This window comes from Balaenoptera acutorostrata, chromosome 14, assembly GCF_949987535.1.
Source record: "Balaenoptera acutorostrata chromosome 14, mBalAcu1.1, whole genome shotgun sequence".
In the NCBI taxonomy this organism is placed as follows: Eukaryota; Metazoa; Chordata; class Mammalia; order Artiodactyla; family Balaenopteridae; genus Balaenoptera; species Balaenoptera acutorostrata.
This window is the reverse complement of record NC_080077.1, coordinates 84,040,383-84,053,836: the sequence shown is the minus strand read 5'-3', so window position 1 is coordinate 84,053,836 and position 13,454 is coordinate 84,040,383. Positions and strand designations below refer to the sequence as shown.

The window sequence follows — 13,454 nt, the reverse complement described above, 5'->3', positions numbered from 1 at the left end:
GGTCCCCTCTGGCGTGGAGAGCCCGGGGCCGGGCGTGCGCGCGGGGGAGCTGCCGTTCCAGCCCCGGGGGCGCTTCACCAGGAGGGAGTATCCGCCACGGGAACGGAGGGGCCGGAGAAGCCCTCTTGGAGTGACGCCCCCGACACGTCTTGATTACGCATTCGAAGCTAAAGGCTGCTCGACCCCGGGACTCCTCCGCGCGCCCTTCCGCCCCCGCTCCTCCCCCTTCCCCGGCGCTCAGGTCGAGGGCCGCCGGGCGCCCCGTCCGCCGCCGCCGCCGCCTCCTCGAAAGCGGCCGGCGCGCATGAGGCCGCGGCCCCCGCCGGCGGCGCCCCCCTCGCGGTGCCCGCGGTGATGCCATGCCCCGCCAGCACGCGGGCGGAGAGGAGGGCGGCGCCGCCGGGCTCTGGGTGAGGAGCGGTGCGGCGGCGGCGGCGGCGGCGGCGGGCTGGGGGCGCGCGGGCTGCGGCATGAAGGATGTGGAGTCGGGCCGGGCCAGGGCGCTGCTGAACTCGGCGGCCGCCGGGGGCGACGGGCTGCTGCTGCTGGGCACCCGCGCGGCCGCGCTGGGCGGCGGCGGCGGCGGCCTGCGGGAGAGCCGGCGGGGCAAGCAGGGCGCCCGGATGAGCCTGCTGGGGAAGCCGCTCTCCTACAGCAGCGGCCAGAGCTGCCGGCGTAACGTCAAGTACCGGCGGCTGCAGAACTACCTGTACAACGTGCTGGAGAGACCCCGCGGCTGGGCGTTCGTCTACCACGCTTTCGTGTGAGTACGCGCGCCCCCCGCCACCGCGGCGGCGGGGGCCCTCTTGCCTGGTCTCCCGGACGCCCGGCGCAGACGCCCTGGCCGGGCGCGTGCATACACACACACACACACACACGCACGCACATGTACACACGCGCGCGCACACACTCGCGTGCGCACACGTGGTGGCTTTTATTTCTTTGCACGTGTTTGGGGTCTTCCTCCTAGAGCCTGCCAGCTCCCTGAGCCCCACCTCTCCCGCCTCTGCGGACGGAGCCTTCCCGTCGGCGCACCCGCTGAGCCACCCGGCCGCTCTGGGCGCCCGGGGGTAGAGCCGGGCAGGCGCGGGACCCCGGCTGCGCGGATAATTGGGAGCGGAGCGATTAGGTCCCGAGATACGTCCACTCCAACCGTGGGGGGCGCCCGGGAGCTGGGAAAGGCTCAGGGAGGCGGAGCGCCCGCGCGAGTCTCGGGAGAGTGTGTTGGAAAGGTTAGGAGGTGATGGCGGGGTAGAGGCGGCGGGGAGAGGAGAGACGCAGGCCCGGGTCCTGGTCCCCGGGGCGGAGCTGGGGAGGCTGCCGCTCGGGGCGGGGGTGGGACAGCAGCTAGGTTTCCAGCGTGCCCGGAAACACGCCTCGCAGCCACCTCAACCGCCACTAACGGAAAGTCTCTCAGTGCACGTAGTCCTTCCTGCCACAGGGGTGGCCGAGGTCCGGAGGAGGCGAGCAGGGCCGGGCGAGGGGATGCTCGCTCGGGCGTAGTAGCCGAGGCTGGCGGGGAGCCCGGCGCGCAGGGGCGCGGGCCGGCGCGCCGCCCGGGACGGGATCAGGCAGTGGGTGAAGCCGGCGGTGGGTGAAGCCGGCGGTGGGTGAAGCCGGCAGTGGGTGAAGCAGGCAGTGGTGGCTTGGAGTCAGAGCGTGTGTGTTAAGGCTTCATCATCTAGCAGAGGATGCTTAATGAGAAAATGATTGGAAGCAAATGTTTATTTTTCCCTTAGGCATTTAAAATCTTTCAGTGCGTTTGAAGTTTACTACTGTTTTTCCCACAATGACCATTCATTCAGTCTCCTGTTAGAGTTAGGTTTATGTGGACATTTTAAGCTAGTTTTTATGCCGTTACGCCATCATCTTTTCTTCTTCTTTTTCTCCTCTCTTTTTAGTTCCCCTTTTTTGCTTCTTTATGTTAAAATGAAATATAAAGACAGCAGCCGTAGGAGGCCAGTAGAGAAAGTTTAAGGCACTCACTGACAGGTTCCTTGTTTCCTAGTAAAAAAGATTTGGAACACATGAATTAGGTGTCTTTTAGAAATGAGGCATGTCATCCAAACATAACTCTCACCTGGGATGGAGGATTGGCATCGACTCCAGAAACATTTTTTGAAATAACATGGACGAAGTGGCTGGTTTGGTAAATAGGTGAGCCTGGAATTTGACCACATAGTAGTCAGGAAATTGGTGGAGTCTACAATCTGTGTGACTCTGGTGTCTGGAAAATTTTACAGCCCCAGATTGATGTGAACATGTAGCATGAGGTGGAATATTCCAGCCAACTTTCCATCTTACAGTGTACACAAGGAGGACGTTGTGTAGCAGCATTATTACATCAAAAGGTATAATGTGTGTAAGATTCACGTTGCCTAAGATGTGGTTATTGCAGTAAATGCTAGACTTAGAGAAACGCTACTGATACTTTTCATGTTCATGCCTTCTGAGTTGATATATAATGAATCCTATTACCTAATGAGCCTGACAAATTATTTTGACCTGTCAGGATAATTATTTAATCCTGTCAGGATCCACTAAAACATTTAGCAATATGATCTGTGCTCAATTTGGCAGCAAAATATATACTGTATGGAAATTGGTTTTGGTTTTTCGGTTTTTTACACAAGAGTTTGCTCAGAACGTTCATAGCTTTGATTTTACAATATGATGCTATTTAGCGGACTTTAATTTTTGGTAATTTATGTATTGTATATTCAGAAAGGGTGAGAGACAACTTTGGTTGGTGCTCATGCTTTGTATCTCCTAAGTGTTGCCCTTGAACATGAATGAGGACTTCTTGTAATGCAACATTTTCTTTTCAATATGTTGGGCGTCTAACAGGTTTTTCTGGTCTTACAGAATCTTAAATTTTTGACAAATCATTTTTGAAGAGGTTCAAGTTTGAATAATTCTCTACTCGCCAGGCTTTATTGGTCAATCATTGTCTTCAGTGGTAGATCCAAAATAAATTAGGTACTTGTCAACGCCACGTGCTGCTGTGAAGTTTTGCCTTACTGATTTCTAGAGCCTGAAACTGTAATGCTTGAGCGATCGGGTAGGGGTGCTAGACCCACATTAGCACAAAGACAGAAGCATCTGCATAACTACAGCTGATGTAGTAGTGGGGGACAGGCCGTCTTTGGCAATTGCTGCTTATGATTTTAAATAAGCTTTAGAATAGCTGGATTTCACACGTTAAATTAATAAAGGAAAGTTACTTTGAGCTGTAAGTCTAACAAGACCATTAATAATAAAGGAAGTTATAAGGAAACCATTTCTAAAGCAGTGTAACTAACTAATTCCTTGCCAGCCTGGGAATCCCCAAATCTTACTTTAATAACAGGTTTTGTAGCACATTAAGGTTCTTGCCAAGAACAAATGCACTGTGATTAATGAGGTACTTCAGGGATGGATTTACTTGGTCGACCCATGTTTCCTTGCCAAGAAGCAAGAAAAGTATGTTTAAAGTTAAGTTTCAGGTGAAGAAACATTTCTGTTAAATATGCAAAAACCATGATTATAATGGTATTTTAATGGTATACAATGTGGTTTCAAGTGTTTATGTCCCAGCCCACTGATGAGATGGCTGGCAAGAACAAGAGATGGCCTGCTGCAGATCCTTTCTTCCAATCTTCATAAATCGGTGGAAATTAGGAGAGTCTGTTGTCTTACTGTGCTTTAGGATGTTTCCTGGTTTCCTGTTTTCAGCTGTCCTTTAGTTTAATGGAGGAGCTATTCAAGTATGAGGTGGCATACTTCTTTGAATGTTGTTTGTCCATTTTTAATCCCTCATCTTTTTGGGGAAAAGTTTAGAGTAATTGGTGGTAATAGAAAAACACACAATGGGCTCCATATATCAATTTGCGCCAAAGGAACAAATGTGTTTCTGAGAAACAGCAAAGGTAACAGTGTGGCAGACACGTGTAACTCGCCACTTTGTCCAGTGCATCTTTGCCAGGCATAATGCCATGGATCAGAATGTATATATATTTTCAACTAGAAGAAATCCTCCAGTCACCCAAGCTAGGAGCCCGGCAGTCATCCTTGACGCCTTCGTTTTTCTCAGACTCGATCCCGCTGTCGACCCAAGTGATCATTGAAGTCTGTGTGTTCACTCTATAAATATTTTTCAAATCCATTCCCTTCTCTCCTTTGCTACTGCTACCCTCCCTCTCTGTTTCTCCATACATCCCCACTGGATTATTTATAATGGTCTCCGGCTTCTGGTCTCAGCCTTCCAGCTGTTTGCTCTGACACCACAGTGTTGTTCCTAAAATGCAAATCTTATCATATCCCCTTGCCTCTAATCTTTCCATGGCTCTCTACCATCTACTCATCTGTTCACTCATCCATCCATCTGCAAACATGTGAGTGTCCACGTGTGCTAAATCCCAGATTTATAAGGCGAAGGCCTTTTCCCTCTCAAGAAGGGAAAAGACTCCAGCAGGGGATAAGTGCAAGCCCGTGAACAGGAGTGAAACGCTGCTGTTGTAGAGGTGAGTACAGAGTCATGTGGGAAAAGAGGAGGAAGTGGAGCTGAGAGCACAAAGGTCGGCACAGGCTTTAGAGAGGAAGTGAGGTATGAGCTGAGTTTTGACAAATGACTAAATTTTCAGGTGTAAAAGCAAGGAGGGGATGAGCAATCTTGATGGAGAAAATAGCTTAGGTAAAGACGTGGCACTGGAATCAACATGGTAATTCTGGGTCCTGGTGAGTATCTGCAGGGTGAGCACGACCTCAGGAAAAGAGGGTAGAGCAAAAGGCACACGTGCCTGACCTTGGGTGGCTTCAGACGCCGGCCTTGGAATCTAGTCTTTATCCTGTAGCTGGTACTGGTCAGTGAATGGTGGTAATCAGAGGGATGATGTCATCAGACACGAATTTTGGGAAGATGTGTCTTTCCTTAGTTCGGTAAATGGATTGAAGGGTGCCAGATGGGACCAGTGTGGCCTGTGAGGAGATGACAGCAACTGTCCAAGTTTTCCACTCATTCTTGTATCCTTTTATCCATAAATGCATGCCACAATGTCTGTTGACTGTCTCCTTTGTGCCATGGACTGTTCTGGAAAGGTGAGAGATGATTGCCTGAGGAGCTTAGGCAGTAACCGTAGGGACAAGACGGAGGGATTTAATTAGAGCGCAGTTATGTAGGTACCATGCAGATTGTTTTCTCCAGTCCCATGTGCGGTGTGAGAAGGATGGCCCTGAGCTGGGTGATTTGGGGAACGGAAGTACCATTCACTAACACATGGGGACAAAGGGCGAGGGGCATGCTTTCAGGGGATATAATGAGTTCCGACTTGCATTTGTTGAGTTCGAAACGTTTGTTAAGACGTTTAGGGAGAGATCGTAAGTGGTAAACACACAATAGTGAACCAGGTACGCATGGTCTCTCTCCATCGGGTCTTGGCTCAGCAGCCAGAACCATTTCTGTCGCAAAGAGAGCAAAAATCAATCAAATATATTTCAAAGAATGACTGCCTTTACGAATCTAGAGCAAAATCTAGATGTCTCGATTAGATATTCAGATTTGGAAGCTGCCAGCAGTTTCGTGCTGGTGAAAGCAATGAGTGGGACACGTGAGTTAGCCCAGAGATGCAGGGTGGGATGAGGACGTGGCGGAGGACAGAGTGGGGACAGCACCAGCCAGCAGGGGATGGAGCTCTGTAAGAGAGCACAGAAGGACCTGGGAAACCTCAACAGTGACCACAGTGCCACAGGGAAAAGCCCGGAGGCCTTCTCTTTATAAAAGCGAAGGCAGGAAGACGTGTGCAGGAAGGAGCTGCAGTCGGCATTTCCGGTGCTGCAGAAAGACCTAGAAGAGGTGTGTTAGGATTTCATTGGTTGGTGATGAAGGAGGTTCCCTGATGGCCTTTGCCGAAGCAGCATCAGTGGGATGGTGTCACGACTGGGATTTAAGTGGGTTGAGGATGGCTGAGAGCTGGGACGGTGGGGACAGGAGTGTAAATTAACTCCAGATTCCTTGGACCAGCTCACGAGACCCCTCGTGACGTGGCCTCTGCCATCTTTCCTGTCTCATCTCTAATACACTCCTGAGCCCCAGGCTTGCTGAGACACCCCGTCCTGTATCTGCCGCCGGACACAGTATTTGCTCACGTTCTTCTCTGGGGCTTTTCCCACCCCTTGCATTCTGGCTGCACAACTCCTGCTGTTTCTTCAAAACACAATTCAAGGGTCGCCTCCTCTTGGGCACAACTCCCGCTGCCAGGATAATTTAGGTGCCTCTCACGTCAGCTTCCATGGGCCCCCGGGAACGACATGACCCTGGTGCTTGCCCCGCCTTGTGGTCCCTGTGAACCACTAGGTCTGTCTCTCCCACGGGAGGGTGAACTTCCTATACAGAAGATCTCCTATTTATCTCTGAATCCCAAGCACCTAGCAAGGTGCCCTGTATGTAGTAGACCCTCCGTACATGCCTGCTTCATGAGTAGGTAAATCATTTTCCTTGGAAACCTTCCGTACAGGAGTTGCAGAGTGAAGCAAAGCTGAAGGAATTACCAAGTCTTTTTTGATTTGCTTAGAAGTAAGATACTGATGATTCATTTAGAAGAGAAAGGTATGGGTCCAGAAGCGGGAGATCTTTGCTTTGCTTCCAACTTGCCCACTGATTCGCTTTGTGACTTGGAATAAGTTACTTCCCCCTCCTGGGCCTCCAAATCTCATCTGTGAAACGGGCACAGAGGTGTTTGTGAGGCAGCCATGGTGACGGAGGCTACTGTGGAGGGTCCGAAATGTAATCGGAAGGGGAAGGAGTATTTGTAATTAGTGACCTGATCTCTTAATCCTTTCCCTTCCTCAGCTCCGAGCTGCAGGCCCACCTCCTAATTGTTCGCGTTAACTCCAAACTCCTGGGGAGGGCAGTGGGCCGCACAGTAGCCAAGGGGGTCTTTCTAAGGAGTTAAACAGAACGTAGCACTCCTCTGTTGGACGAAGGATCTGCTGATCGCCGTCTCTACCCAGCTTCTTAAGGGCAGGGGGTGTCGTCTGGTTCTCTCTCTGCTGTATCACCAGCACCCAGCCCAGGGTCCGGCGCGTAGAAGATGCTCCACGCGTGCAAACTGATTCACGCCCCTCATCCCCCAAAATACACTGCTGGTTTCCTGGTGGAAGTTGGAACGTGACCCTCTTGGCCATTCCCTGTGTCAGGACTCCAACAGATATGATGAACAACCTCATTATTTACATATATATTCTGTTCAGAGCTAAATCTCTGTCTGTAGAAAGTGATGTTTGCATTTTATTTTCGCTCCTGCATTCCTTAAAAAGCACTGATTTCCCTTAAATACGGAGAGGCCTTCTACAAGTTATACTGCTTTTTGCCCTGCTCATCTAGGAACATAAAATGCTCAAATCAATCTGTTTTCAGAAATTGAAACAATGCTGTAGTGTTTGAGGATCATATTCCAATTAGAAATGTTGAAAGTGTTAAAATCTTAGCATTGGGAACATTACGGCCTAAGAGAAATGAAACATAAGAAAAAAGTATTTCAAAATGGCATGAAGTCTTGATACAAGAACCACTATAAACAAGGAAGGTAGCCAGCAGTCTTTTGATAATAGCTTGTGAAGAAGAGGTGCCAGTTTTAATATTTAATTGCAAATGGCTATTTTGGCAACTGAGAGCGCCAGCAGAGCGAGTTTTCGCCCAGCGCCCTGCTGTGAAAGTGCTTGAAACGGCCCAATTGCCGGGCCGCCATAGCTTCTAGTTGTGTTTAACGAGGGGTAGGTGTTTGCACTTCAATTTCCTTTTCCTTCAACCATTTCAAGGATGCTATTTGAAGTTTTATTTGGTTTCAACCTGGTAGACAGATTGGCTACACGACTGCATTGTTTCATAATTTTTAAAATTCTTTGATGGCTCTCAGAGTTTTAGGTGATCCTTTTGATACTTTGTTATCAGCCTGTGGAAGTAGTGAGTTTCCGAAATGTCACTGAGGTCATCTGTTTATAAACTGAAAAATACTTTGTGCTTTTTCCATTTTATATATCTGTATTTCTCTCTATATATACACACACGTATTCCATACATACTGTGTCCTAGCACAGAACTTGTGAGTGCAAATATTTATGTTTACCTTATTTTTGCTCCTCTAAAAGTAAATAAGACATTTGAATAGAATGCAGTTGAAAATAAAAAGATCATATGGAGATTATAGCATAACTTGAAAGATATTTAAATTTAACTGTGTATGAAGAAAACACTTTTGACAAACTTAGTCATAGTCTTTGTTGCTTCCATTTATAGAACCTGTGAGGTAATTCTAGAAACTCAGTTCCATCTTCAGTCAGTGGCAGGATCATATTTTATAATTATCATGTTATAATTTCTCTCTTTTTTTTAACAATCAATTCAGATGAATACAGTCATTGTGTGTACCACTGAATGTGCTAGGTGCTGGTGGTGCAAAATGGGGAACCATGGTGGACCATGACCTCAAGGAAAGGGCAATATGATTAGATTCGGATTCAGTTATCAACTTTACTGATTTCGTGACTATGAGCAAGTTGCTTCCAATACCATCAACTTAACCTGTAAAACAGGAATAATAATATTACATCAGTGTATTGCGATATTTTATATGTATATAATCTATATGCATATAATCACAGTGAGCACATGGTCATTATTGAAACAGGAGAGAAATACAGAGGCAATGTGATGGAGGGAGAGACTGCTCTGTCAAGGTCCAGGATGCTCTCCTGTAGGTGCTGGGCAGTTTTTGAATTTGGTGGGTTTAGGCAGGTGGTAATGTCATTGAATTTACATTGTAGATTGTCCAGTCTGCCAGCTCTAGGAATGATGGCTTAAAGGGGACAAACGAGGCGGGAGATCCATTTCAAAACTGTTGTTTCAACTGAGGCAAGAAATAATTAGGACTCGGACAGGAGGCAGTGGTAGCAAAGATGGAGAAGAAAATATGGCCCTGGTGATGCAGTGGTTAAGAATCCGCCTGCCAATGCAGGGGACATGGGTTCGAGCCCTGGTCCGGGAAGATCCCACATGCCGCGGAGCAACTAAGCCCGTGCGCCACAATGACTGAGCCTGCTCTGTGGAGCCCGTGAGCCACAACTACTGAGCCCACGAGCCACAACTACTGAAGCCCCCGTGCCTAGAGCCCGTGCTCCGCAACGAGAGAAGCCCCTGCAGTGAGAAGCCCGCGCACCGCAGCGGAGAGTAGCCCCCACTCGCCGCAACTAGAGGAAGCCCGTGTGCAGCAACGAAGACCCAACGCAGCCAAAAATGAATAAATTAAATAAATAAATTTAAAAAAAAAAGAAAATATGGTGATAGAGTTGCAATGTATTAGAGGGGTCAACGTGGAAGATGAAGAAGGATGGATTTGCTGTTTCCCGGTTCGTGGTTTGCGTGGTGGGCTACGTAGTGGGGGCCGTTAAATGAGATTGAGAATACAGGGGGGACAGCAGGCTGCAGGGGATGTTGGGGTGATAGATGAGTTTAGTTTGAAGATACTGAGCCTTCGGTGACTGTGGGCTCCTCGCTATATACGTCTGGCAGCTGTGGATGAAGATTTAAGAGACATGGAGGTACCGACAGTGCTTAAAATCACAAGGAGAGTGTGTAAAAGAGAGAGGATGGAAACCTGGAGAATACCGACACGTAAGGGTGAGCGGAGAAAGGGGAATAAAATGGAGTAGACAGCGAGATGGAAGGAAACACTGGACAGAAGGATGGCCAGGAGGTCGTGGAAACCAAGGGTACTGAGAGAGTTTCAAGAAATAGTCCACTATGAAATATAGGCAGCGGTTACCACTGGAACTGACGGCAGCATGGGCAGCGTCAGTGAAGGAAGCGCTTAGGGCAGAAGCCAGGATGCTGTTCGCTGGGAAATGAATTGGAAGTGATGAGAGGAGTCGGTGAGCGTGAGCCCTGTATTCAGTTAGTTTAGTGGGAATATAACAAGAGAGACTGAACTCTAGCTTGAAGGAAACACAAGACTAAAGGGGAGAACAAGGGAGGGGAACTTGTAGGAAAGAAGGTTATTTACCATCAACGGTAGTCATTGTAATTATTGATTATATGCTGGACATTGTTCTTAATGCCTTACACACATTCAGTCTTTTAATCTCAGAACAGCCCTAGGAGGTGGTATTTAGGATCGTCATCTCCTGTGAACAGACCAGGATGCTGAGGCAGGGTGAGGGTCAGTGACCTGACCACGGTCAGCCAGCCACCGAGTTAATGGCAGAACAGGGCTTTGAACCAGGAAGGTTGGCTGGCAGCCCGTGTTCTTAACCACTGTAACCACCACTATTGTGGATGATTCCTGTGGGCCCAGGGCCCCTCCTGTTACATGGATGGCATCATTTAAAAACGGTTTTTGGGGGTAGGGTGGGATGAATTGGGAGATTGGAATTGACATATGGACACTTTTGATACTATGTATAAAATAGATAGCTAATAAGAAACTATTGTACAGCACAGGGAACTCTACTCAGTGCTCTGTGGTGACCTAAATGGGAAGGAAATCCAAAAAAGAGGGGATATATGTGTATGTACAGCTGATTCACTTTTCTGTACAGCAGAAGCTAACACAACATTGTAAAGCAACTGTACTCCAATAAAAATTAATTTAAAAAAATAAATAAAAATTAAAAAATGCTTTGGGGTGTGGTATAGCTCTTAGCAAAACAGCATATGCACAATAAATATTGTTGAAAAAAATGATGGTTAAAACCCCTTATAACTTAGTATCAGAGAATTACATGTAACTTAACAGTATTAGGCATGTTTGCTTCTGTCTCCAAATTCTAACCAGCGCAAGTTTTAATTTTTCCATAAAGTTTCTCTTGATAGCTCTGGATTATTTCCTTACTTTTATTTACCTCACATAGCTTTTATTATTTGGACCATGTATTTTAGCCCTTAATTACATTCTCGCATTGCTTTCTAATTGGATCGTTTAACTAATTCTTCAAAAATAATTTGTGTCTAAAGAAACCAAAGTACCCTTTTTATTTGTATCTCCTATGACATCAAGCCCAGATTTTTATCCTTTGTTTTTAATCAAAATTTACCTAGTTTATCGCTACCAGGGGGACTATTTGAATGTTATAACTTTTTTTTTTTTTTCAAACAGGAATTTCCTTAATTTCTACTAGTTTAAATTGTGGAGCAACTTATGTTGAGGACCCAAATTGCTATAATAACTTCTTAATATCATTTCCTATAAACATTAAATTTTGAATTTATACTTTCACTGCAGAATGCCTAAGATTCATTTAAAATAGCAGCAGTTGCTTCATTTATGTTTCATAATGGCTGAATGTACCATAGAACCATTTGCCCCAAACTGATTTTACTGGATTTTCTTTCTTTAAACTAATAGAATACTCATGTTTTCTTCACATTAACATAAATATCTTCCATTTAGTCTCCATGCTTCCTTCTCCCCTCCCCCATCCACATTTTTCCTGGATGTTTCTTCCTTTCTTTCTCTCATTTGTCCCATCATCTTTCCCCCCAATTAAACTATTCCTAGTTTTTTTTTTTCCTTCCTCTCTGGGCATCTATATTTCTGAAATGAGTTTTCTCTTTATTTCTTTTTACCAGGTTGTATAATTTGATTTCTCTTCCTCTTAAAGCTGTCTGCTCTTAATCAGGAGATGGGCTGACCCTGTAATTGCTTACAGTCTGCAAGAGTGTCCTGCATCAGCAGACCGGGCCACCTAATGTACACATCGCTCTGCAGTAATTCACTGAGGCCTCCAGAAAGATGCGGGGGTTAGAGAACCCTACTTTTCTGGGAGTTTTAGTTAGGCTCAGGTTTCTTAGGAAATAAGAGAGTGAAGCCTTACAATTTCTCTGAGGCTTTCTAATATCTACCTATTATTTCTGAAATCTGGGAGTACTCAGATATTCAGTGAATAATTTTTAAAAGATCATACTTTCCATTTTGGAAGTTGACTACTGTATATAGCTGAGAAAGAAATTATTTTTATTCCTGATGGAATTATTGTAGAAAAAAGCACATTGAAGAAGTCAATATGTTTGTCACGTAGAGTTAAATAGCAGGTAACTTAAAATCATTCATCGCATGTCCATCAGTAGATGGATGGATAAAGAAGATGTGATACAAATATACAATGGAATATTACTCAGCCATAAAAAAGAACGAAATCTTGCCACTTACGACAACAAGAATGGACCTTGAGGGCATTGTGTTGAGTGAAATAAGTCAGACAGAGAAAGACAAATACCACATCATCTCACTTATATGTGGAATCTAAAAAGCAAAACAAGTGAACAAACAAAACAAAATAGAAACAGAGTTATAGATACAGAGAGCAAACTGGTGGTTGCCAGAGGGAGCACGGGGTTGGGTAAAATAGATGAGGGGGCGTTAAAAGGCACAAACCTTCAGTTAGAAAATAAATAAATAAGTCACAGGAATGTAACGTACGGGATAGAGAATATAGTCAACATACAGTCAATAACACGGTAATAATTCTGTCTGGTGACAGACTAGACTTATCATGGTGCTCATTTCGTAATGTATTGGATTGTCAAATCGCCCTGCCGTACGCCTGAAACTAACATAATATTGGATGTCAACTATACTTCCATAAAAAAAATATTTATCATGTAGACTGTTTACAGTCGTTAGCAGTTTCCTTTCTCAGTGAGCCAGGAAATAGATCTGTAATTTGGCAACAGAGAGCTGCAGTTCTCCTGTTTAATTGGAGATTAAAGCATGGACTCAAAATGCAAGTTGTCAGGGGAATGCATAGGAGAGAGAAAACCACCTGTATTTTTTCCTAGTTGGAAATTTTTCCAAAGCATAGGCTTTGTGAAAGCTATTCCCACAATCTTTTATGGAATAGGTACCAAGTTTAGGGCTCCCTTTTCTCTAAACCTGTTTCCCCTCATACCCGAACGAATCTGGGACTGGATGGGACTGAGAATTTGGGTTCTTCTCCCATGTTTGGGTCATCGAATACATTTCTCAGCTTTCTGGGTTGTACAGTTAGGACATAATTCTTCACTGTTTGTTCAATAAAGTGACCTCATGCTATGTATAAGGACCTGAACTACACAAGAACTACAGAACCTGAACAGAAATAAGACACAGCCTATTCCTTCAAGGAATTTTTACTCCAGAAGGGTATGAGTTTACTGTTTACTGAGCTACAAAAACCACCTCTCTGAGTTGACAGGATGAAAGCAAAGGTTGCCCTTTCTCCAGAGACATTTAGCTACTGCTCCTATTAAAGGGATTTTCAGGGTAAAGTCTGATCACCGTACAGAGAACTGCTGACTGCCAGCTCTCTTGACCCCATGGGAAACTTGGAAGCTGGGTGCCCAGCTGCCCATGCAGGTGGGCATTCAGTTCAGTGCATCCCACACAGAGACCCAACCCAGGAGTTCCCACTGATCCCAGTAATTTCCAAAGAGCAGTAATTAAACT

The 13,454-nt window shown here is 46.1% G+C and overlaps 1 protein-coding gene across 4 annotated transcripts in view; it reads left to right on the top strand.

Moving 5' to 3' along the window:
- Positions 1-310: 310 nt before the first annotated feature.
- KCNQ5 (potassium voltage-gated channel subfamily Q member 5) overlaps positions 311-13,454 on the top strand; it is a 580,265-nt gene continuing 567,121 nt past the window's right edge. For all 4 annotated transcript variants that reach the window (XM_057528077.1, XM_057528075.1, XM_057528076.1 and 1 more), the window contains exon 1: positions 311-763. In XM_057528077.1, the coding sequence (XP_057384060.1) occupies positions 360-763 (404 nt within the window). In that variant the 5' untranslated portion in view covers positions 311-359. The remainder of the gene's footprint in view (positions 764-13,454) is intronic.